The following is a 26605-nucleotide window of genomic DNA, read 5'->3' on the forward strand; positions in this document are numbered from 1 at the left end:
CACACACACACACACACACACACACACACACACACACACACACCCCTGCGCCACTGAAAGTGAGAGAATCTCAACCTCCATGTGCAACTCACCCAGGGAGCTTGATAAATGCAGATGGCCCTGGCACTCTGTTTCAGTGGGTCGTGGATGGGCCCAGGAATCTGCATTTTAGTGCTCAAGGCCCAGGCTTGGGAGACTCCAACCCTAGGCTGGCAGCACTGATGAGGGCCAGGTTCTGCTCACGTTTGGGCTCTCGATGCCTGGCAGGGAGTGGGCACACAACAGCGCTTGTTAAAGCAGCACTTTTAAAGCAGTTTCCACCCAAACCTTCTGGCAGCTCTAGTCTCTCCAGAAACACTCATGTCATAAAACGCCCTGTGTCCCTTCTTCTTGCTCTCTGCTCTCCTAGGTACCTGGGACTTGAAGTACCACCTGTGTGTTCATGACACACATTTCCAACCCAGTTCTGGCCCAGAACTTCAGCCCCATCACCCACTGCCTCCCGGACAGCCCCAAGGGTACCTAACGAGCATCTCCAACTTAACGTGTCCAAAACAAACCTTGACTGCACTGCCTCTCCAGCCCTGCACAGTAGTTAAATCCCAGCCCCCCACCTTCCAGATGTCGTAGCCACATAATTAAGATTCATCAGAGGTCTCTCTCTTTCCCTTGTCTAAGCTCTCAGAAAGTACACCCCCCCTACTTCAAACCCTTCATGGTTTCCCACTGCTCTTAGAATAAAAAGCCCAACTAAGGACTTGCCTTGGCCCTGCTCGCTATGTTCAAGTCTGCTGGCCTTGACGAGGTTCCTCCAATACACCAAACTTAATCCTGCCTCAGGGCCTTTTCATTTGCTGTCCCCTCTCCCAGAAAGCAGTCTCTCAGCTCATTACATGGCTACCTCCTAATCACTCCTAATCATTCAGGTCTCAGCTCTGATCATTCAGTCCCCCATCCACCCATGACATGGCTTTAAATTTCTTCTTAGCATTTATATTTGTATGAAACTCTCATTTCCTTTTTTTTTTTTTTTGGTTAATTTTTTGAGGGATGACCTATATATTGTGAAGTACACAAATCTTATGTTTACAGCTTGATGAACTTTCATACATTTGTAAACACCACCCAAATCAATATAGAGCATTTCCAGCACACCAGCAGGATTCTTCCTGCCCCTCCCTAGTCAGTACCCCCAAGGTGCCAATCTGTCTTCTATCACCATAGATTAGCTTCCTCTACTCTTGAACTTCAAGTAAACTGAATCATATGGCATGAACTCATGTCTGGCTTCTTCTGCTCAACATTCCGTGAGACTCATCCACACTGTTGCAAGTAGCAGTGGCTCATTCTTTTTTATTGCTGAATAGTATTCAATTGTATGACTATGCCACAATTTATCCATTCTTTTATCCATTTTATCCATTTATTTATGTCAGTTTGGGTTATTTCCAGGTCTGAACTTTTATGCGTATAGCTCCTGTGGGTATTCTTGAACCTGCCTTTGGCGAACATATACACTAAGTTCTCTTGGTTATATATCTAAAGATAGGATTGCTAGGTCAGAGCACAGTGTTTAGATTCTGTAGTTGCTGACGAGCAGCTTTCCAAAGTGTTTGTTCTCATTTATACTCATCAGCAGTATGAGAGTTCCAGCTGCTCCACATCCTCACCAATACCTGGCATTGCCAGCCTTTTTTATTTCCAGCCATTCTGATAGGTATGTAGTGGTGTCTCATCGTGGTTGTACTTCCATGACTAGTAGTTGAACACCTTTTCATGTTTATTGACCACAGGAATATCCTCCTGTGTGAAGGGTCTGCTCAGTTTTTTTTTGCTGATATATTAGGGTGGTCTATCACGCTGAATTTATTTTTAGGATTTTTTCGGTGTGTGTACCCAGATAAAAATCCTTTGTCAGATATATGATATGGTGCCTTTAAATGAAGAGTCCATTGGTTGTCTGTCTCTACTCTGTGACTAAGTCCCAGACAGCTGGGGCTGTGTTTAGTTCACCAACGTATTTCTAGAACCTAGCTCATGATAGGAACTTAATACTGGAATTCAATCAGTTGGGATTTCTGGGATAGAATTAACATCGAGCATCTTCTCACTTGTTCACTCATTTGTTGGTGCTGCTCGTTTGCTCTATCTCCCGTCCTCACCTTTCTGTGCCCTCAATGTAATGCAGAGTCAGACTCCCAGATCACACTCCTGAGAGATTCTTGCCAGCTGACACCCTGTTGGCATCTGCAATGGAGACACTGGGGGGAGATGAAAGGCGGGAGAGAAGTGCCTCTCTTTCTCATTCAGATTTCTGACAATGTCTCTGGCAGCAGCAGCGGCACTGGCCACGCCAACTTCAGTAACGAGTAAGTGTGGCTTGCAAAATTACAGTCAAACTGAATTCACAGCTGTGTCAGTTCTTTCAGGTAAAGTTTATGGCATGAATGGGAAGGAGACCTTGAGATCTGGAATGGGGGTATTTGGGCAGACTCAAACAAATCTGAGAATCTTCCACTCACAAATCCTCAGGCCTCCCTTGCAGAAGCAGCAGGCTCCTTAGAGAAATGGCTAATTCCAAATCTGGAAAAGTAAAAGTAAATGATGAGCCTAGAATATCTCATGAAGTGCTCAAAGGATGATAGGGATATGGCAAAAGGACACAAATGTCAACTTGGAGGGGCTCCAAATGGACAATTTGTGCACAATAGTATCCGATTATAACCTACAGTGTGTGCGTGCGTGCGTGTGTCTGTGTAAAGCGCTTCCTTATAGTGGAATGCTGACTAATAAATTACAGGAAAGCCTGACAACCACTAATTGTTCAAGCAAGAATCATCAATGACTGCTAAAACTAGTGGATAAAAGTTTGATGAGAGCCGGATATTTACATAGTCTCAAAGTATCTCCCATAAAGGGAAAAATCGTTACAGTGGAAAAACCTGGCAGATATTATCTTTAAGTAATTAAAGTTAACATCACCAGTAACGGTTCAAACTGACATCACGTGCCTCCTGATAGGACGCATCAAGGACATAACATCATTTCTGTAGTATTCCTGCCCAACTGCATAATCTCAATTAAATCATGAGAAAAATACCAGACAAATGCAAACTGAGTGCATTCTACAAAATAACTGTCCTTTAAAAATCTCAAGGTACGAAAGATAGAGGAACCGCTCCGGATTAGGGAAGACTCAAGAAACATGACATCCAAATACAAAAAGCAATCATGATGGCATCCTGCACCTTTTTGTTTTTCCTTATAAAAGACATTAGTGGAACAACTGGTGAAATATGAATGAAGCCTGGATATTAACTAATAGCATCATATACTTTATTTCCTAATTTTAATAATTGTACGGTGGTTATGTAAATGTCCTTGTCTCAAGGAAACACGCCCTGAAATGTTTAGGGATAAGGGACATAATGTCTGCAATTTTCTTTCAAGTGATTCATAAAAAATAGTTACTGAGAGTCATTATTGTGAGTGTAGTTATTGAGGAAAAAAATAATAAAGCAGGTATGGTAAAATGTTAGCAATTGGAGAATCTGGATGAAAGATATGTGGGAGTTTTTTCTACTGTTCTTGCAAGTTTTAAGTCTGAAATTATTCAAAATTTTTAAAATCCCCCTTCTCCCCAAAAAGAATCACTATATTTCAGTGACTAATGAAATAACAGACCTAGGCAATGATCATCAATGAATGTTAAAACTGCTACATGAAAGATCAACAGAACTTTTATAACGGATGAATCAACCTGACAGCAACGGGACTGATGAATTTTGACATAGTGAAAATGGGACAGGACAACCAGACAATGCTGCCTGTGCTGCAACAGGACGTACAGCAAGGAAGTATTCTTGGAGGGGGCGGGGACAATCTGAATCCAGTTAAGTTTCTAGACCTGACTACTCATTCACAGAAGATGTGGGGGAGAGTAACAAATTGACACTATAAGGACGCTCCTTGCTGAGTCCACATTATGGGATGTTCTGTGGGTAAACGATCTTGTTTTTTCAATTTTTTTTTTTTTTTGAGGGGAAACTGGTTAGACTAAAAGAGACTTAAACATAGCAACCAAATGCAATCCGTGAACCTCATTCTGATTTTGATTCTGATTCAAACTTTTGTAAAAAGACATTTTTAAGATAATCTGAAAAAAATCTTACAGACTGGGTTTAGATACTAAGAAACTATTAATAGTCTTAATGTGATATTGGCATGTACTTTTTTTTAAAGGTATCTTTGTCTGTTACCATGCACATTAAAATATTTACGAGTGACTCAGTGATATCTAGGATTTGTTTTAAAATATTCTAAGGGAAAAAAAGGTGAGATTAAAAAAACAAAATTGGTAAAACGGTAGGAATTTGTTACATTAGCTGCTGTGACTGAAAGTTGTGTCCCCCAAGATTTGTATGTTGGGAGCCCTAGTCCCAATGGGATGGTATTCAGAGGTGGGGCTTTGGGGAGGTGGTTAGGGTTAGATTAGGTCATGAGGGTGGGGTCCTCGTAATGGGATAAAAAGACGATTTTTAAGAGATAAAAAGATGGGATAGAAAGAGAAAGACCTGAGATCTCCTTCTCTGCCATGTGAGGACATAACAAGAAGATGGCCATGTGCAAACCAGGAAGATGACACTCACCAGACACTTGATCTGTCAGCACCTAGATCGTGAGACTTCCCAGCCCAGACTAAAGACACTAGTCTACTTCAATGTATGCTTACGTTTTTTCAATTAAAAAGAAAAAAAACTGAACTCAGGCAAAAGCTAATTAAAGACGAAAGCTGCAGTAACCTCAGTACTGTTAAGGACTCAAACCCCTTGGGAATGAAGGTTTAAGTCCCTCACCAGCTCAGGGGCTGGTGGAAGGCAAAAAGAACATGAAATGGGAAGTAAATAAGGAAGTTGTACAAATTATCACCCACAGCCTCACGACAAGGCACCGAAACAAAAACTGATGTATATTTTATTCCTTGCTGTATATATACATATATATATACACCAATTTTTCATATACATCTGTGTGTGTATATATATATATGTAAAATAAAATTTAGTTAAGATACGAATTATCCAGGTGAGACTGTAAGTGAATTGAAGATATTAGTATCACCTAGAAAAGGATATGATGACTGACCATTAGATAAGGTATTAGTGATTTCCCTAGTTACTAATCCTTCAGTAATCTTACCTTCCTACTCTTCCAACGCCAATTCTTCCTACTCTTTCAACGCCAATCCCCTGCCCTCCACCCGCATTTCTTTTGACTGTTTTTTTTTTTCTTTTCCTTTGCAGTACGCGGGCCTCTCACTGTTGTGGCCTCTCCCGTTGGGGAGCACAGGCTCCGGACGCGCAGGCTCAGCGGCCATGGCTCACGGGCCCAGCCGCTCCGTGGCATGTGGGATCTTCCCGGACCGGGGCACGAACCCGTGTCCCCTGCGTCGGCAGGCGGACTCTCAGCCACTGCGCCACCAGGGAAGCCCCTGACTGAATATTTAGGACGGTTTCTGATTCATGATGGGACCCTGACCTGCTTAGGGCCTAACTTGACCTTATCAAAAGAAGTCAGAAAATCCAAGTAAGTGACTCGTTCCCTTAACTGAGGCTCACCATGCTTACATTTTGACCTGGGTCTGCTTTAGTAAAACCACAACGGTTATTTGTCAAAGACCCACACTAAAACACAAGCGCTAAATCTGCAAACACCACGTGTCAGCAATATGCTGCAAAGATGTACAGATGCACACACAGATCACACTTGCACATATGCACTCAGGAGGTGAGAGCTGAAGGAAACCTCACAGATCAGCTAGGCCAGTAGTTCCCCACTCAAGCTGTCCACTGAGGATCACTTAGGGCACCTAAAAAATAATTTCCAGTGCTGGGCCCCACCCTAAATAAGAAACCACGGGACATGGGGCTCAGGGACTGATTTTTGTTTCAAGTTCATCATTTGATCTGGTCCAACCCCCTCATCTGACAGGCAAGGAAACTGAGACCCAGAGACAGGACAGGAAGGACAGGTTAATAACGAAGCTGGTACTAATATCCAGTCTCCTCGAACCCACGCCACATTACCTCCCTGAGGGGTACTCTTTACATTGATTTTCAGATGTCTAAGAGGGAGGCTCCCCATTTTTAATACGTTCCACTGCACCTACACATGAGCCCACAAACTCCCTTCTCCCTTGCAAAATGGCCTACAAATATTTATCAAGCATTTATGTGCTGGGCATTGTACTATGCGATTACATTTTAAGTTACTGATCACAGCTACCTCACAGTTCCCATTTCACAGACGGGGAAACAAATACTTGCCTAAAGGAGATAGCAGGATCAACGTTCAAATCTGACAGCTTGACTCCAGTGCCCCCATCCACAAAACCACTCATAGGTTCACCCACAGGGTACCTTTAAAAACACACACACTCACACACACACCAAAAACCTAGATCCTGTATAGAATTGGGGGTTGCTAGACACAGCAAGGTTGAGCCCTTGGAAATCACTCCAGGTTCCCGGCTCTGCACAAGAATGGAACAGAGCCTGTTCTGAGCGCCCTCACCAGGGTAACCACTAGGATTCCTTTCCCATGGTGGATGTGCACAAACTCAACCCACCCAAACTCTTCCAACTTCAAAGCAGGCTAAAGAGAATGACAGTGGTAGAGGCTGCTAACTGCCAATGTAACATCCATTCCCTGTGTTTCTTAGAAAGAGAATCCCAGTGGTATTTGGGGTGGCAAACCACTCAACTAAAACCCCCAAATTTCCAGCCTTTCTTGAACTAACTATAGTTACGTATCCACGTTCCAGCTGAAAAGACTTAAGATGTTTGGCAGAGCTCCCAAAAGAGCTCCTCAAGGAAGTCTGACTGAAGAGGGAGGTGTGCTCCCTAAGCCTCACCCCAATCCTTCCTCCCGCCTGGAATATAGGCATGATCTTTGGTGCTCTAGCAGTCACCTTGGACCATGAGTGACCTTCTTGAGAATGGAAGCCGCAACCAGGAGGGTAAAACAGAAAGAACCTGGGTCCCTGAGCCACACCAGCCTTGGACTGATGACTTCCAGATTTCACTTGAGAAACTATCTTGTTTAAGTCACCGTTACTTTGTATCTTATTATTTGCAGCCAAACCTAACAATGACCCACTGACCTTCAGGATTACTTCTCATGCTAAAGGAGGCATTCAAAGGAGAAAACAACTGGCTACCAAGGGAAAATAATCCTCCACTCCTAGATTTGGGGGAACAAGTAAACAATCTGTAAGAAATGATGTCTCTGCTTAAGACCAGCTGGACTGAACTGAGTGTTGAAGCTAAGGTGAGTTCCATCCCCATGATGTCATCACTTTGCCAGCAACGAAAGGGGAAGCAACCGCAGCTTTTAGGCTGCAGGGCAGTTGCTGCAATCAGGGAAGAGCCCAGTTCTCTTCTCTTGCTTCCCGACATCTACGTGCCGTTTCTCCCATACATTGAGCCACAGCAGTGTTTGTTACTTTAGCTGCAAAATATTCCCACTGACGAATCCCTGGAGGGAAACTCTTCTCTCAGAGGCTCCAGGTGCCCTGTCCAGAACCAACACTACCAAAAGCTATGCAGGTCCGTCATACTCAGGGCATCTGACAATGTCTGTAAAATGATCACACATCTGGCTGCCTCAAGGTTCCCAGGCTCTCCACGGTCCCAGCAAGCACTGTGGCTTCATCAGGAATTGCCTGCGCTCACAGCCATCCTCTAGAGCTGGGCTTTTTTCTTTTTGTTCCCAAATAACCCATTAACATGAGGCCAACTTCCATGTGGAATGTGCTCTCAGCTGCACCTTACTCTATTTAGAATGTGCATGCCTGTTGCTCTTTTAACGAAGCTCTACTTCCCAGAATGGAAGCACAGGAGAGAACCAGGCTCATTTCACATCAGAATCATACAGACTTTTTCATTAATAATGTGGAGAGGACATTTTGTATAAAATAAACTTCAATTTCTTCACCTGATCAATTTAAAATAAGGTGTAGAAAATGGCACACACACTATGTGTGTATATATTTGCATGTATGTATTATTTAAAATAAAGCCTGAAGTACCATTATCCTGAAATTAAAAAGAAAAAAATAATTCCTCAATTTAGAGCCAAGGAAGAATTGAAGTTCCTTGATGTGTATGCATAAACTAATTTTATGCAGCTATTTCCCCAAAACAGCAACAACAGTACCTCCCATCCCACATGCTCTTCTATAAAGTGACCTTACAACTCATTCCATCAAGGGAGATGTTGGAGGTGACCATGTTCCCCAAACCGCTGAATCTGAAAGAGCTTGTGACTACTCTCACAAAGTGTCACAGGAGTGACACTACGTGACTCCCGAGTCCAGGTCAGAAGAGGTGATGCAGCCTCTGCCAGGTTCTGGGGGAAGCCAACTGCCAAATAAGAAGTCCACCCTGAAGCTGCCATGCTGGAGAGGGCACACGTAGCTCCTCCGGCCACCTACCCAGCTGAGTTCTCCGGCAACCGCCAGCGTCAACTGCCACTCACACGAGTGAGCCATCGTGTCGCCCAACCTCTCAAACCTTCCTAAGGTCGCAGCCCCAGCTGACCTCTGACCGTAACCAGAGGAGACACCATGGAAGAACTGCCCGGCTGCGCCCTCCCCACAGAGTCCTGACTCACAAAACTACCAATAAAATGCAAGGGTTGCTGTAAGCCAGTTTGCCGGTAATTCGTTACGTAGCAACAGTAACCAGAACACCGACTACCTTGGGAAAAGTATCCATAATCAAACTACCCTGTCCGGGTATGTTTTTAAATCTCTGACTTAAAACAACTGGAAGCAAACAGTGTACAAAACAAATACTTTAAAACTCAGGAAGAGTTTAGATAATATGCGAGTAAGTTCACAGAAAGAGATAAGAACCTGGTCGCTGGAAGTACAAGAGTGAGCAAATGAGAATGTGAAAATTGGGAGAATTGAGACAGAAACAAACATTCTTAGGAAAGAGTGGGTTCTTTCCACCACGTGGGAAATTCCTCAGGTCGAAGCAATGCTCCTGGTTAAGCAAACGGAATGTTCCATGACTAAAACGACATTGCTCCCTGAAATCTGCCTACCCCTCCCCCAAACGTTTGTTTTATTTTTCAATTTCCCCTGAACACGCATACAATAGAATCTAGCTTGGAAGGAGTGGGCAGGCTCTGGAGGGGGCACCTTCAGGGGTGTGTGTCTGTGTTGTGAGGACAGGAGACGATCTGCAGGTTAGCAGAAAGGGGCAAAGGAGGAAAGACATTTAATCAACTTACCCACGTTTACCTTGACCTCTACATTCTCAAATACAGAACCAGTCAGCGTTCCATAGCCTGCCAGAGAAAGCCACAGCTGCGTCCATGTCTTGGGTGTTCACGTGTCTGGAGCTTTTCCATGGTGCCAAGAAGATGGTTTGGTGGAAAACTCAGCCTTGACAAGGGTGAGTACAAGAAGTGTACTCAGATAGAATACCACCAGGTTTTATTTAAGTTCCTTTTTATTTTCCTCCACACTGGCAAAAGTTCCGAGGGAGCTTAAAGTTTTGTAAACATTTTAACTATCCCTCTTCCCCACCCCCCACTTTTGAATTTACAAAGCAAAGGAGAGCAGGAGCCCCAATTTTTAATGGTTCCCCATCTCCTCATGCTATTTGATCCAAAAACTATGTACAAGTCTGTAGCAGTCTCTGTATAGTTATTGTACATGTTTAAGAGGGAGGGAGGCAAAAAGGGACAGGGAGAATGGTGATCCAAAAGAATAAAAATAGAAACCAATAATCATCCAAAACCAAACTGCTCTCAGAGCAACTCCAGCCTTCTTCGGGCAATGATGACAGAAAGAAAAGGCGCTCTACCAGGAGCCACCCGAACCACAGCACTTCTTGCACAGGGACGGACGGTCCAAAGGCTCCAGACCAAAGTGTGATTGGCAATTCCAGGTGATGTTCTGTGGGGGGTTGGCAGAGGCAGGAAGAGTACTGTTTATAAATAGGGCTTGAATACATTTATATCTGAAGTGAAGGGGTATTAGGAGGCCACACCAGTAGCCAGAACCAGGCTTCTCTCTCCTGTTCTCTCCCATCCCCTCCATCCCACTGCAATCTCCTGTATAGTGGTTTCCATGGATGAAGGTCTTAAAGATGGTCAGGTTTTGTATGTTCTTTTTTCAGAAAAGGCAAGCAACTTGCCATTCCAGAATCTTTAAACAAAACCTTTCGGGGCCACGGCAAGACACACACGCAATGCTCGGAGGAACCAGATGAAATTCCGGGCTTTTATCAGAAGCAGAAGTTTATCCCTATCCAAAATGAAATTACACAAATTCATACATATGGTAAAGATCCTAACTGCCTCTTAAACGAGACAAATTTTCAGCAGAAAGGCCCAAAACAAACTGGTCCTAGTCCTCTGAAGTAAAAATATTTATGGGAAAAAATCCGTTTTTGTAAGAAAGAAAAATTAAAAATAAGTCCCTCTCCCAGGCCACAGGGCTTCCTTTGTCCAATCAGGTTGGAGTATGCCAGGGGAGAAGTCAGCTTGCTTGGAAGTCACTATCTAATGGAGAAAAAACAAGTATCCTTTCTCTGAAAGGATGCTCAGAAAGAAGAGGCGAGGGGTGTGCAACGTCAAACCAACCAATCTAAACTCCATCCCACTCAGGGCCTCTTGGATGCAATCCCAGAGTTAGCAGTGGCAATGCAACCTTCAGACTGGAAGAGCTCTCACTGTCTCTGTCAGACACTCAAATCAGTCCGTGGGCGTTTTTGTTGCTGGCCAATGTCTGTTACCATTAACTCTCTTCACGATTGCACCAGTCAGACCCCATGCCCGTTTTGTTTTTTGTTTTTTTTTTTTTGCGGGGAGGAGGGGAGAAGGAGAAGAAAAACAAAATAGAAGGAAAAAAGTGACAAGAGAAAGTAAATTGCTATTGGCAGATCCCAACACACTTTCTGGGAGACAGTAGGTGAAATCACGGCACAGTAAACATGTCTGCCCAAAATCAGCCTTGCTGGGGAGTAATCCCAACTGCCACCCCCAAGACACAGGGTCTGGTCACTTATCTACAGTCTGAGATGCTCACCAACAAAAATGGTTTAAAGAATCTTGGACACAAAGGGCTGGAAGAAAAAGCCTGAGATGATCGGTTCTGTGATTTGTTGCAGTGATAAAGAGTATATGGTGAGTTAAGTGTCGTGTCCAAAGGTGCAGAATCCATGGTCAGCAGAGAAAAGAGGGAAGGCCAGTCCGCTCTGGCAGGTGCTCAGTAGTCATCCAAAGTCTCGATTTCACCCATGTTGAGTCGCTCCGATGAAGCATTGACTGAAAACCCTGCAGGGAAAAATTGGCAGCGAGTGACTGACCACACCCAGACAACCATGTGGCTCAAATTCTAGGCAGGCAGCTGGAATTTTAGTCTCCTGTTTTTGAGCACACAAATAGGGATACTAAAAGGAGGGAGAAGAAAGGATAAAAGTCAATGTAATGGTTTTTTTGCCCTTCCAATTAGACACTCTATTTTTTATATGTTTTATCTTAAGGTTCTGATATAATTTAATTAGGGAGGAAACACACACACACACACACACACACACACACACACACACAAACCCAGCACCACTGCTTAAAAAGAATTGCAAACCACTGCCTTAGAGAGTCCTGAGCAGAGCCTGGGTTGTAAGTGTGTTTTAAGGCCAGGCTGGCTAGGGGGGAAAGTTCATTCAGAAGGTGTACCTTAAAAGAATGGGGCAGGGGGAGGACAGGAATAACACACTAAGTACTTTGTAACCACTCGACCAAATGATTGTGAAATGTGAGTGGGAATAACACTATTGGGTTGGCCAAAAATTTCGTTCGGGTTTTTCTGTAAGATGTTATAGAAAAACCCAAATGAACTTTTTGGCCCACCCAGTACCTCAGGCCTCATTCGCTATCGGGAATACTCTGGGTCCGAAACTTTGTCAAAGTTCTGGTCAAGAGATTTTGCTTTCAGTGGTAGGAGGCTCCAGGGAAGACCCACCACAAGATCCTTAGAGCCCTCAGATGTTCTTCCTATCACACAGCAGACAGCATAAAAACATTTTAAACTACTTTATTCAACTCAATCTACTCTAAGTAGACCAGCAAAGGCAAGGATTTCGTTTAGCAATATTAACGGAATGAAATGCAATCTGGGTTAGAAAAAGCAGTCCCAGCACAGCCACTGAAGGCAACAAGCAGCACTTAAAAACACTCCTGAGGTTTGAAAACCTAATGCCGTCAGCCACGTGTAATTTTTCCATCAACTCCATGATCAGAGATTGATAAAAAGTACTATTAACAGGGCCTCTTTGGAATGAGTGATTCTCAAAAAGCGTTCAGTTCATCTACCCTAAATGAAATCCCAAACTGTTTCAGCTGCTATTTGAATATCAAAAAGTAAACAGGCGATGCTCTCCAGTCTAAAGGCAGTTCTGTTAATATTGAGTTTTCTGCCCCCTCCTTTTTGTTCTTTAATGTTCAAGTTTTCAAATACATATTTTAAATGTACCAATAATAAACAAAAAATGTCTCACATAATAAAAATAGCTTAATTACATTACATTCTTGATTCAAAAATATCATGATTTGAAAAAATAAACATGCCTATTTATTAACCAAGGAAGCTGCGGTACAAGCCGCGTACAAGGCCTCCTGCCGGGGAGAGGCCAGGATTCCAAATTCCAACCTGAGTTCTACCCCTCAACTGTGTTCCCATAACCTGCAAGATTTTTTTCCCCTGAAAATAATGAAAGGCTTAGTGTTCATATTTGAAAATAACAGCAGTTAATTAGGTAAGTGTAAAAACCTAAAGACCAAACAGTTTATGAAATGAACTATTACTCTATTCCGAAGCAGGTTTTTCTTTGACTTCACATATATCTCAAGAACAAATGAAATGTGATAAAAACAATAATGAGCTACATGAGATAAAAGTGGGAATGTAACAAAAACACAAACTAAAACAATTTTAGTCATACAAAGACAGGAAGGGAAAAGAAGCCTGGGGCCAAAAAAAGTTAAGTATTCGCTGCTATAATATGACGATTACCGGGCTGGGCTTTTAGCAGACATGGTCTCATCTACCTGGCAAAAAAAACAGTAAGGAGGGCACGTCTCCTCCCCACTTGACAGAAGGGGGAGCTCTGGGATATGATAAGACCCCATGCAATACAAATGAGGATGTAAGTCCAATATGCCCAGCTCTAAAGACTATATTAGGTTCAGAACAACAGACTCCCACTCACATAATTTCTTTAAGGTTTGGGAGACTGTTTCTGTAAGGAAAGTATGACTGGTGAAAAAATGGTATTGTGTGTGTGTGTATTTCTCATATCCAAGTACAGGATGCTGGCCCGTACTGCACTTCACAAACCTGCAGAGTTCTAAATGATAACTATCGTCCAAAAATATATTGAGGTAAGGCAATGAAGAGGATTTGAACGCAAGGCAGAATTGCAGGAAACAGATTTCAAGAGGTAGATCGGACTGGCCTTTACAGCACATGAAAAGCGGCAGAACTTGGACAATGATGCTGGCTCACAATGGCACTTGGTAGCTCTAAAAACTAGAGGGAAACGCAAGAGTACAATGGAGGACATGATCATTAAAATGAAGCTGGGATCTCTCTGAAGGTTTGTTTTAGAAGCAAAACTCTCTTCTGATCAACGACCACTTTCTCAATGGATACTTCGGGGTCAAATCTGAACCTGTTTTCCCATTATGTGCACGGGGAACTTGTGACTGATGGCTGTTTGTAAATTTTTCTTAATCTATAAGTCCATAAGGCATATATCAATTAAAAACAATAATAAATGGATATGAGTAGGTAAGGGGCAGAAATTATCAGAGGAATTTCCAGAGGGAAGTTCAGTCGAACAGAGATTCTCACTAAATGGTCCAAGCAAGAGCCCACCCAAGTGAGCTTCTTCAGTATTTTGTTGAACAGTTTTACTTCCCTTATATTTTTTTTTTCTTCCCTTTCAAGATATATATTCCTTAAAACTCTATTCCTAGAATGACCTATGTCTCATTCCCTTGAAGGGGGATTTTAAGTCCCTTTCTTTCTTAGGTCTATAATGGGAGATGGGGTCAGATCAGATATTTAATCCAAAAACCTTTACCTCATTTTCAGAGGAAGCTTTTCCCTGAGAACATTTTCCCCCCTCCCCCCGCCAAGTACCCCAGCTAAATAGCGGGGGATTCTTAGCTAGAACTCACAACCAGAACTGAAGGAACACTCTTAAATCTACGTTCACGTATCTCTGTCAAAACTGGATAAAATTTTGGACTGTTCCATCCACCCTTAACATAAACTTCCAAGACATGCAGAAGAAAACAAAATTTCGCCAGATCTCTAGGTTTCCAAAGCCAGCCTGCAGAGCACCGGTTCCACAGGGCAATCCTCAAAGCTGGGTTTCTGTTACTGATACTTTGATTTCTCCAACGCAGGAAACCTCTGGAGTACAGATCCTACCAAGGGCAGAGCAATAGACCTCTTGCTGTGCTATCAGCTCTTCCATCTCTGTATCATGCCTCCTAGTCACTTCACACTCAATCTACCCGACACTTAAACACTGCCTCATTGCCCCGTAAGCCTGCTCCACTTTCCAGCGCTCAGCATTTTAGCAAAAGGGCAACTCTTTTCATCCGGCTGCCCAAACCTTTCCATTCTCCTTGTCCATCCCCTAAATTTCTAAAATCCATCTAACTCCTTTCCATCTCCACTGCCAAAACCCTATTCTAGGCCACCAGTATCTTTCACCTGGTCTATACTGCGGCCTCCTAACTAGTCTGCCTGACTTCCCAATCTGCCACCTTTGCCAATATAACCATTCTATTCCAGACAGCATAGTTTTATAACAGCCTATTCTACGTTCATAAATAGAGAATAATTTTAATTTCATCATTGCCTGTGAGGTTGTCAGGCCAATTTAAGAAACACAGGTGGCCCACCAGCTTTGCCTATGCTGTTTATTATTCCAGAAACACCACTCTCTATCTTCCCTGTCTTTCAAAGCCCCAATTCAGGTGTCACCTTTTCCCCAAGGCTGGCTGCCCTGTATGAAGACACTGGTCCTCAGTGTTAGATAAGAGTAGCCACGGGTAACACAGAAGAGTGAAAACAGGCCTGCTCTGAAACCCCAGCTGCACTGCTAAATGCTGTGTGACTCTGGGAAATGTCTTAGATCCTCTAGGCCTTGGTTTACTCACTGGTAAAGCTGGAACATTACCTCATAATGCAGGATAATATGAGAATTGAATTATACATACAGTGAATGTCAACAAATACTGGTTCTTTTCTGTGAACATCTGATTGGATTTATGGTCTGCTTCCACACAAGTGAGCATTTTAAATTTTAAACAACTTCTTCTGTTGTCCATTAGCATTCTTTTCCAATTAAATTGAAAGTTTTTTTAAAGGAGTTCATATTAGATATGAAAAAAGACTTTAAAACTGAAGGCACCGCACAATGTATTACTTTTCTTACTCCCTATAGCACCTGAGGCATAGCTCCTGCACTGAGATGCCCAGTAAATACTGACTCCTAATTTTGAACTGGTCAAAAACATTTATTTTTTATAAGAAGTATTTCCCTTCATGAAAAACATTCTACCATGGGACTCACATATAATCTCCCCCCATCACCCAGCTAAGACATTAGGTCTGTGCTCACCTAATAAACTCGGATCTGCTCGGACCATCTTCTGCTTTTTCTTCTTCTTGCCACTTTGTACAGCTTCAAAATTGGACTGTTGGTTGTTGCTTTGATTGGTCTGAAATACTGAATGGAGTGCACTGTGGTTCATCCCCCACACAGAGTCCTGTAAAACGAGATAGCACAACTGAGGTTACACGGTGGATACAGGCTTGGCCCACCCTAAGGAAATGGTTGATCTGGTCTCACCTTACCAAGGATGAGTTTAAAAACAGAAAGCCTACCGTGGATTCTGGTAATAACGAAACTAAGAACAGTCCACTGAGCCATGCTTCCCCTTCATTTAGATTCAGACATCCCACTTGAACTCTGTCTCCACAAGGCCCGTCCTGGTAACTCCAGGTGTCCACACTGCTGTGACAGCACAGCTGTCAAAACCTCTCCAGATATACATGGACTCCGTATCATCCACTAGGAATTGGCTCTTTGGCGATCCACACCTCTCACCCACTCCAAGTGGAAGGTTCCTTTGTTCTCCGGGGCCCACCGACAATGTGTGAAATGTCTGGCAGGTTATAGTGTTGTCGGTACTGGGTACCAGTGGATCCTGAGCAGCAGAGAGCTAACATTTGTAAGTTTTAACTATTTAAAACCAAATTTATGGTCTATGACAAGGTGGAATTTGCAATTTGACAGAGGCACTTATATGAACCAAGAACAACGGGGCTGATATGCCTAACAGAGAATGAATGGCTACATTTGCTAACTGGGAAATTCACAAAGGTTTCTAGACACTGAATTTGAAAATATCAAGTCCACCATGTTTTAAAAGGTTCCAGTCACGTGATGTACGAAAACGGGAACACTGTTCTAATTTTCATTTCTCTGGCTGCTCAACATTTCAAGACATTAACACTCACAAGGGCACTGCGCTCACTCTGCTGCCTCATACCTGCTGCTGCGGCGGCGGCTGTTGCTGCGGCGGCTGCCGCTGGCTGGCTTTCTGTTTGGCGCGGCGCTCAAGGAACTGCTTGGCAAACTCCTTGGCCTCAGAGGTGTCTCCTAAATAGGCCCTAATGTAATCATGGACCTCGTAAGGAGATTCTACTTCTTTCAGGAAAGAAACAAATGTGGGAACTGTAACATGAGAGGGAACAAGACATAGAGTAACAATGAAATATCACACAGACGAGATCAGTTTCAGTTTTTAATATATTTTAACACCTAATACAGACATTAACGATGGAAACTTGAAAGGCATGCAGCTATTATGATAAATACTCTTCAGTCTCCTCTGGAGTAGTAGTGGGGGGGACCCACTATCACTGCAATGTCCCAAATCATCTGAAACAGCACAGAGACAAAGATACCATGCATGTTTAGTTTCACTAAATGTTATTTTGGTAGAAACTAAAAGTCACGTTGATCCAAACAACTGCTTGCCTAAGGCTAAAGTCATCTGGGGATTCATTTCATTTTTCCTTAAATTCAATCAGTATTTATTAAGTGTGATAATGTCGGCAGGCACCACAACAGATACCGAAGATATAGGCATAGCCTCCTTTCACTTCACTGAGATATCCTAAGTTTACAAGAAAAACGGAACATGAAGCAGCGTGGTGCAGGAGAAAAGCACGAGTATCAGAGTTAGACAGACATGGGTTTAAAACCTGATTCTGAAATTTGCTGACTGTGTGACCTTGATGAGTTACTTAACCATTCTGAGCCTCCGTTTCCTTATTTATAAAATGGGGATAACATCACCTACATTGTAAACGTGTATCATAAAATTACTGCAAAAATTAGATACCTAGGATAACACATGTTAACCCCTAGAAAGTGCCTAGTACATGGTAGGTGCTTAATGGATGGTAGCCATTGCTATTTTTCACTACTGCTTTCTCTGGCTCCAGCGGACCATTAGCTATCGTTACAATGCTACAAAGGAACACTTCAATTCCTTCACTGCTCTGTTTTTAAAAGATTCTTGGTTTTAGAAAAGACATCAGAGGTGGACTAGTTCAACAAAGCCCATGAGTTATGGGAATCCCTTCCACACCAAGCTGGAGGGTAAGGGAAAGACGCACTTCCACCTAAGGCTGATAATTCTCTTTGTGAACAACTAACAATTAGCAAGTTTTTCTTCAAATTGCGCTGAAATCTTTTCACTTGCATACATTATGGGTCTTAGCTTTATCCTACACAAAATAAGTCTACTTGCTCTGTCACATGATTCCCACCCCTGACCCCAAAGGCAGGAAGGGAAAAACCTCACATCACCTGAGCCTTCTCTTGCCCAGGCTGACCTCTGTCCCCACTATAACAGTTACTCTCCTTTGTCCACCTGGCAATGCCCCCCCATAAAATGAGCAGTATGGAACTATGACCTCTTCTCCCCTGTACATCGTAAGACAGCCTAACGAAGATAGCATCTACTTTTTGGTAACCACTGATAACCTATTTCAGCATAGTATTATAGAACTTTTCTACAAGACTATTAAAGAGTCAAGTTCCTATGGTAGGTGCAGGACTTGACCTCCATCAGATTTCACCTCCTGAGTGTTGGCCCATCATCATTCCAATTTTCTAACTTTTTGTGGGTCCTGCTCTGCCATTCCACATGCTGGGTTTCCCTCCCCAATTCTTACCATCCAAGTTATTTGCCGTATTAAGGGCATGAAGCATCTGTTCACACCACTGGGTAAATCCATCTTGGGCTTTATTTACTCCCTGAAAGAGCTTCAGCAATTTTTCTTCTTCTTCTACTTTCTTATTCTGCCGGTTAGACACACCTACAGATTTACTAAAGCAAAACAATAGGGTGATATTATATTCCCAGAAACTGTTACTATATGATTACATTCTAACACCATAAATAATGTCTTGGCAACATTGGATGGCTGTCCAGCAATCCAATTCTTGGCTCCAAAAATTAAAACAAAAAAACAACAACAACAAACCTGAAACAAAAATACTGAAATACTGGGGGGGGGGGGGGGGGTTACTCAATACCCCTTAAAATCTAGCCTCAGTTAATACATTCTAGTTTGTGAATACAGGGCTTCTTTTCAGAGAAATTATTAAATGCTCCCCTATATGTCCTTCAGTAAGACTTTAAATTTTGCTAAGCCTCAGTTTCCTCATCTGTAAAATGTTACTAATACTTCTTTGGGTTATCAAAAGGAATAAAGATACTATATGCAAAGGCCTAGAGCATAGTGCCTGGCAAAAATGCTCAATAAACTGACAGTTATTTAGTGTCCTATTCATAACACATTAAGCCCTCAATCAAGAAGAAATATTCTGACAACACTACCATTTATTAAGTGGTTACTATGTGCCAGGCACTTTACTAACTACTCCACATGTATTCATTTACCTTTAGAACCACACCCATGAAGTTATCATCTTCATTTTACAGATGAGGGAACTGAGGCTCAAAGAGGTTCCCTCTTGCCCAAGGTCACACAGCTAATAAGTGGTAGTGCTGGGATTTGAGTTCATGTATTTAACATTAAAACCCGTGTTCGTTCAATAAAACTGTATACTGAGGAAAGAAAGATGAATGTAAAATGTAACTAATTTATCATAAAAATAAAATGGTTTTAGTGTTTATAATACTCATAGTGTAAGTAACTTAAAAATACAAATTTAGAGAAAACTGCTAAAATCTAGAGAATACCTTGGTGAAATATTCCACAGCAATAATAAAAATATTAAGTGGTTACCACGTGACAGGCAATGGACTAAGTGTCCAGCAACCAAAGGAGCTCCTAGTAATAATATAGATGTGTTTCCACAGGGAAGAAAAGCAATCATCAAACTATGACCTCACGTGGTAGGATACAGGTGAAAATAAGTAAAAACTAAATAACTACCTTTCTCTGGCCACCCCATAGCCTACTCCTCACATGCCGCTTCCCCCAACCCACCAAAGAGCGTAGGTTGATCGTCTTGAGCCCTACCTGAGACTGGCGTTGTTTTTATTTTTGTTCGTTGAATTCCTGGGTCCCACCTCTTTCACTGCATCATCCCAGAATCCCATGTTGGAGTTTTTAGTGTCAGCATTACTCCAGATACTACTGACTAGGTCAGATGCCCACTGGTTAGGGGGACCAGCATTTATAGAGCCCCAAACAGAATTCCCAAGGCTGGTGTGCAGGCTGGAATGCTGTTAAAGAAAAGGAGACAAATAATCACAGTTAACAATATTAAAAAGATAAGTTAGGAAAGATGAGCTAACCTGTAACACCAGCCCATACAGTGACTGCTGAGGAAAATGAACCCACCGGATTATTCCGGGCTCTGCTGGGCTGCTGCTGCTGTTGCTGCTGCTGCATTTGCCTGGCTTCTTCCTGTTGTATCTCCAGAAGGGATTTTGCAGTACCTGCCGGTTTGCTGACATTCCCCCACCCTGAGAGTTTCTGCTGTTGCTGCTGTTGCTGCTGCTGGAGAGCTTTCAGCAGTTCCCTCTGCTGGCGCCTCTGCTGCAGGCACAGAAACAGAGGCACCTCAGGATTCCGTTGTTTAAAAAAATAGTTACAAACGTCCAGTATACTAAATGGAATGTAAATACACAGCAGCTATATAAAATTAAACACCATGACAGAGGTAACTCCTCTACTGCAAATAAAGATGTAAACTGCCAGAAGTACTAACAGGAGAATAAAAAGAAATTAAGAATTACTTCTTAAAAATTAAGCATAAAAGCGAAATATATGTTTACTGCCAAAGCCCTACCAAAATGACAGAAAAAAGTTTTTTTCTAAAGCATAAACCTTAAGGACAAAGAGAATAAAATAGACTTTAAAAGCTGGAAAGCAGGCAGATAAAGACAGCCAATATAACAGACCCAGTAAGTTGAAACCTAAGTAAAGGAAGCTCAGAAACAGGCCAATTCACAGAGAAAGCTCAGGAATTCGAGGTAGGGGTATCTCACATAGAAGACGACAGGCTGAAGGTCTGTAAAAAGCAGCACGGAGACCCTGACTACCTCCCCAACCCAAAGCCGTTAACAGCTATCCCTCTCTCCCCAGAAGAAAATTAAAACTTCCCTTTTTAAAGAGGCTGAACCAGATTAGCGGATTAGTCTATAGGAAAGCTGACCCAGGACAAGAGAATACACCTACAGATACCAACAGATGGTGGGACTCCAACAGAACAGACCATTACAGAGACCATTACAGCAAAGCCCAGCAAGGTGTTATATATACCAGAACCTCCAAACAGCTTTTCTGTGCCTTATTCCTGAATATGAACGGATAGCCCAGGATCAAGAAACACTTGACAGAGCTTCTAAGATGAAAGCCAAAGACCAAATCAAACAAACAAAATTCTGTGGAAACAGAAACAAGACAAGGAAAAATAGGAGCTAGCTTTTTAAAATGCTATCAGTAAGTAATATTTTTAGAGGTAAGACAGTGCAGTCAGCAAAACAAGAATAAGAGGCTATATAAAAAGAAACACTTAGAGGAACAACATACGGACTCAGAACTTCAAAATACGAGAACATACATTAGAAGTTCAATAGAAGGACTAAAAGATAGGACTGAAGAAATACCCCATCAGAAAAGATAAAAAAGACAGAGATGGAAAGCGGGAAAGAAAATATGGGAAAACCAAAATCAGTCCGGGAGGGCAACATGCAGATGACAAAAATTCGAGAAAAACAGAGAGCACCTGTGCAGCAAGCCAAGCGCGTTCAGATCTGAACAGGCTACAGTGTCCTGGAAAGGACACCTCCAGGGAAAGAATGAAACAGAATTGTCATAGGTTTTCCCTATGTGAGAAATATCTATGGAGTGCCATTTTATACCTTTTGAAGAGTGTAGGAAGACTTAAGAGTTCAAAGAAAATTAATCAAATAAAAACACAAGGCAATTATTAACTTCTAACAGACAAAAATATGAACAAGAAAAGACCTGTGATTTCAACTCTGATGACCACTATTATTATTTCTAAGCAGAGACCAAAATTACTGGAACAATTTCTAGCCTTGAAGGGGGAAGATATACTCTGCTCTGCATTCAGCTGTTAACCTTTTAGAAAAGAGAGATGATTTCAGAGAAAGTTCAGTCTATTTTTTTTTTTTTAAGAGGGTGGGAAATAAAGTCATTTTTAAGGTGAAGCAACATTTTAACCTACTGGATGACGTCACGCACACTACATGGTAAACTTGTGCAGACACCCAGACCAGAATGACAGCTTGCATTCGTGAACAACTTGACTGTTCTGCCTCAAATTATATCCACATAAAGCACTTTCTCCAAGCCTCTGCTACCTCATGCCACCTTTTCAGAGAGGCCTTCCCAGATAGCACTACCTAAAACTAGACAATCACTACCACTACCAATACTATCCCCCAACTCCCAACCCTCTCTCTATGCCCCTCCTCACTTTATTGTTCTTTCTGACACATATTGCCTTCCAGAACTCCATGTTTTACTTAATTTTTATTGTCCAGGTCCCCTCAACTAAAGGTAAGCTTTATGAAGGCAGAGAATTTTGTCTGTTTTAGACTCAGCTATATCCCCAGACTAAAACTGTAACTGAGTAGCAACTATGTGATGGATAGATGGATGGATGGGTGGGTGAATATGGTACCTAATGACATGCTGAGCCAAACCATTTTACTTATTTTCTCTTTTCTGTCAAGAACTATGTTCTGCTGCACCGCCCCCAACCCCTTTCACTCTTTTGTATCCTTCCTATCCTAATGAGGAACTATAGGATATAGACTTACAGGCAGAGAGGAGTTATTGCTGTCATATTTTAAGGTTTTCTAGGTTAGTCAGAAAACCCAATACCCTTTAGGGAAAAAAGTATTCTGCATTCTAAGCATCAAATTTACAAAAGGATATCTGCACAAAACTCACCCCCAATTTTGAAACACCCAAGTAACTTTTATTTACGAGCTATTCTCTCAAGAGCTATGGTTAAAAATGTTTGAGGTAGCTCTGACAATAATAGTTATCTTTAGTAGCCACTCATCCATGATGCACACTAGTTATTCTGAAACACTGATTGTCTAGATCACTGTTACTTTTAAAATTTACCTCCTCTCGAAGTTGCCGTTCTCGTTCCTCTTCTAGTTTTTGGATTTCAGCCAAAGATAGCGTTGCCTGGGACTGACATGCTGTCGTATTGGACTGCTGGCCCCACGTTGAAGAAGAGGGAAGCTAACAAAAAAGGAAGGCAAAAGAGTTCATGAGGAAACATGGACAGGAAACAAAGGGGCAATAATGCATTAGGTACAGCCAGAACATTCATGTTTCTTTCAACTCCATTTATAACACTCAATTCAAATTTCCTTCTTCAATCCTTTTACGTACTACTCTCCCAGTCAGTCTGCTTCTTTTCCGTAATTTTTTTGTCACAAGATTATTTTAAAACAACTTAAGTACCTAAATACACTTTTATTTGATCTACCATTATGAAACTGCAAATTTGTTACACCTGGCATTGACATATACAGCAATATACAACCATAAAGAGAAAGAAATAAAAGAATCACTAAGTTTTCAATCCAAGGAGGTAATGAAGGACAAGATATGCTACTTTCCAATGAAAGTAGCAAGGGCGAGATTTCTGAAGGGAGAGCTGAGGTGGGCAGCTGAGGAAAGATGCCAGGCACAGTTTTCAATCAGTCTTTCATGAAAGGGTGTTAACCAGGCTGCGCCTTCTAGTAGTGAGCACTAAGCTGGTTTTAATCAACAATTCTATTTTTCCTATGCCTTAAAATTATCAACTAAAATAAAGTATAAATATATGAGTCCTGAATGCTTTAGTGTTCTCAAAAGCTTGATTATCTCTAGGGGAATCCCTTGGTCTTTCTGGGCCAGAAAAAAGATACACTCTAATTTTGAGACATCTTATGGCTCTTAAAAGCAAACGAAAACCAAACCTAACCAGACTTAAAATATGTTTAATAAAAACAATACATGAGCACGGATGGACCAAAACAAACAAAAGGCCAAACAGTCCCAAAAAAGAATGGCTCTTCAGTAGGAATCTCTAAAACTGGAACTGATGGGTAAGAGTAAAAACAGTTAAAACTGTCACTGATGTTACCAGACAGCTCTCCAAATGAGTACCCTCAATACTACCGAACATAAGAGATCCTTTACCACTTTTTGCCCAATGATGGGTAGTAGCGGCATTTCTCTCAAAATGCACCTGTGCTAGGGTAGGAGAGGGGTACAGGAGGCAGCTAAGAGAGAAAGATGGGGGACTAAGTAGGCAAAGTTGAGCACAAATGAACTCTTTTTCTCCACAGGAAATGACACGTTTTGGAAAGCACTATCAAGATCAAACCTGGCAGCATCACCTGGAGGACCCGTAAAAATGTAGATGCCCCGGCCCCACACTCAAGGAATCAGAAGACCCAAAGGTAAAGCCAACCAATTCGCATATTTTTGTAATTCTGATGCAGTCAGAACCAGCAACCACTGATGTTGTCGAAAATCTCAGTGGCTGTATCACCCCACCATACCCAGAAACCAATCGCCAGTCCTCTTCAGCAGAAACTCAGCCAGCATCAAGAACAGATTCACTGCCTCCTGAAATGGCCTATTCCTCTTTCAAGAACCTCTGAAATCCTCCTATATTTTGTGCCAAAGTATACTTCACTGTACTTTTTGCTCATGATTCATGAGTCTGCTCTCTGGAGTAATGCAGAACAAATCTAAGTCTTTTTCACATGACAGACAAACGTCTGCAGAGAGCTATCAATTTCCCTTAAGTCTTATTTGTACATAAGAAATAATACCCCATCACTCCATCAACATTGCCTCAGGGCATTTTCCAGTTCAACCAACATCCTGTACTGCCCACTCAGAGAACTGAAGTTTGTCAATCACGCTTTTCAGAACAACTCTCTCCCAAGTCAGAAGCAAACAGTTGGGAATTTGGTACATTTTCTGCCCCCTGAATGTCTAATTATACTTTGCTGATTTAAAAAACCTTACTTTTTTTTTCTTGCCCTGACATTGCTACCTTACTTTTTCAACACTATTTTTGACAACATTTCTTTAAGAAAATCTGCTAAAACTCACTAAGAACAGAGAGTCTGCAGTACTTGCACCATGACCCACTCTCTCCCAACTCCTAGCTCAGCCAGACAGAAACACTACTTCAGATGAAGGCAACAAAGAACACAGGCCTCCCTCTCTCCTCATTAGCTGACAGTCAGTGGGCTGGCTTCCCGGAAAGAGTACAATATCAGCAATTCTCATCCTGGCTCCAGCTACCTGTTGCAAAGGCTAAGTTACTGATAAATACAGCTGAGAGGTGGGGTGGCTCCCTTCTTATGCCTAGTCCCAACTTCTGGGATGGAAACTACACAGTGCTACAGAGACTACTAGGGCCCTGACCGCCACCAGGAGAGGCAAGCCAAGAAGACCTGAGGCTACTGCCCCTCCCCCAAGGGCTCAATTCATAAAGCAGGCGCCATTGTTCCCAGCTCCAAAGCTGTGACTCTGGGACTTCTGCCTTGAAGCAGAGGTGGGAGGAACAGATTGGAATAAAGAGAGCTGCAGACCTCTTCCCAAAGGAACAGACTTCATTTGCAACAGAGTGTGGAGAGTGATTAGTTCAAGCCTAAAGGCACTTTCAAAAACAGTGCATGTTGCAGTGAAAGGCAAGGGGTTAACTGGTAGATTCACTGGAGATACGGGCTAAACTGTACTCTGCTTCTTTGTCTCAGAGAACCAAGCTAGAAGCAGTCTGCCTAGGGTCAGAACAAATCTCAAATATAAACCTCAGGAAGTACCTCTTCAAAAGAGCCTGAGTTTGACTGGATCAGGCTTTTGGAACATTTTATGCCAGAGGGTTCTTGTGAGAATAGAGTAATCCAGTTAGCAACTAGTGGAGTTTAACAGCTAAATGTGGAACAAGACAGTCAAAGAGAGCCCAGCCCAAACCACTGTCAGCCCAGAGTGACTGTGAGCATACCCAATGCTGAATCCCCAGAGAAGCTGCAGCAGAGGCTTCACACTATTGGGGAGAGGCGGGGAAGTTCACTAAATTAATCTAGCTAGCCACAAAACAAATAAAAAAATGAGTGAGGGCGGAGGGAGGACCAGAACCCAGAAATGCTACAATGCATTAGCAAAAGAGTCTAGTTTCCAACAAAAACTTATGAGAAAGTATGTCTATATACCAGGAAAAAAGCTGGCAATAGAAACTGCCTGTGATAGTGAGTGATCAGATGTCAGATTTAACAAAGACATCAAAGTCTTATAAATATGTTCAGAGAAGGAAACCATGATTAAAGTACTAAAAGTAGACATGTTAACAATGTCACATCAAATAAACAATATCAATAAAGATACAGAGATTATTTTTAAAATAATCTATGAGATTAGAAAACGCTACGAGATTAGAAATGAATTACAGGGAAAAAAACGTAAAAAACACAAACACAGAGAGGCTAAACAATACGTTATTAAATAACCAAGAAATCACTGAAGAAATCAAAGAGGAAATCAAAAAATGCCTGGAGACAAATTACAACAAAAACACGACAATCCAAAACCTATGGGATGCAGCAAAAGCAGTTCTAAGAGGGAAGTTTATAGGGAAATATGAACAGACCCATCACAAATAAGGAAATTGAAACTCTGATTAAAAATCTTCCAACAGGGCTTCCCTGGTGGCTCAATGGTTAAGATTCCACCTGCCAATGCAGAGGACATGGGTTCGAGCCCTGGTCCGGGAAGATTCCATACGCCGCAGAGCAACTAAGCCTGTGTGCCACAACTACTGAGCCCACGTGCCACAACTACTGAAGCCCACACGTCTAGAGCCCATGCTCCACAACAAGAGAAGCCACTGCAATGAGAAGCCCGCGCACCACAATGAAGAGTAGCCCCCGCTCGCCACAACTAGAGAAAGCCCGGGCGCAGCAA

The 26605-nt window shown here is 42.3% G+C and overlaps 1 protein-coding gene and 1 long non-coding RNA gene across 6 annotated transcripts in view; one reads left to right on the forward strand and one right to left on the reverse strand.

The window, feature by feature from the left end:
• Positions 1-2580: 2580 nt before the first annotated feature.
• Positions 2581-24548, forward strand: LOC114484710 (uncharacterized). Its single transcript, XR_003677900.2, has 5 exons — positions 2581-5586; positions 7138-7329; positions 8206-8797; positions 9337-9464; positions 23974-24548. It is a non-coding gene; the product is annotated as an uncharacterized lncRNA (long non-coding RNA).
• GIGYF2 (GRB10 interacting GYF protein 2) overlaps positions 9370-26605 on the reverse strand; it is a 128762-nt gene continuing 111526 nt past the window's right edge. For 2 of the 5 annotated variants that reach the window (XM_007125031.4, XM_028482720.2), the window contains 7 exons: positions 22754-22876; positions 19988-20185; positions 19664-19869; positions 18347-18501; positions 16651-16835; positions 15717-15864; positions 10929-11352 (listed from right to left, as the gene is read on the reverse strand). In XM_007125031.4, the coding sequence (XP_007125093.2) occupies positions 11285-11352; positions 15717-15864; positions 16651-16835; positions 18347-18501; positions 19664-19869; positions 19988-20185; positions 22754-22876 (1083 nt within the window). In that variant the 3' untranslated portion in view covers positions 10929-11284. Of the gene's footprint in view, positions 9455-9503; positions 9971-10928; positions 11353-15716; positions 15865-16650; positions 16836-18346; positions 18502-19663; positions 19870-19987; positions 20186-22753; positions 22877-26605 lie in introns of those variants that run through there. The other 3 variants (XR_003677897.1, XR_003677898.2, XM_055090572.1) reach the window with 3 other exon arrangements.

The sequence above is a fragment of the Physeter macrocephalus genome, chromosome 2 (assembly GCF_002837175.3).
Source record: "Physeter macrocephalus isolate SW-GA chromosome 2, ASM283717v5, whole genome shotgun sequence".
NCBI classification, from domain to species: domain Eukaryota; kingdom Metazoa; phylum Chordata; class Mammalia; order Artiodactyla; family Physeteridae; genus Physeter; species Physeter macrocephalus.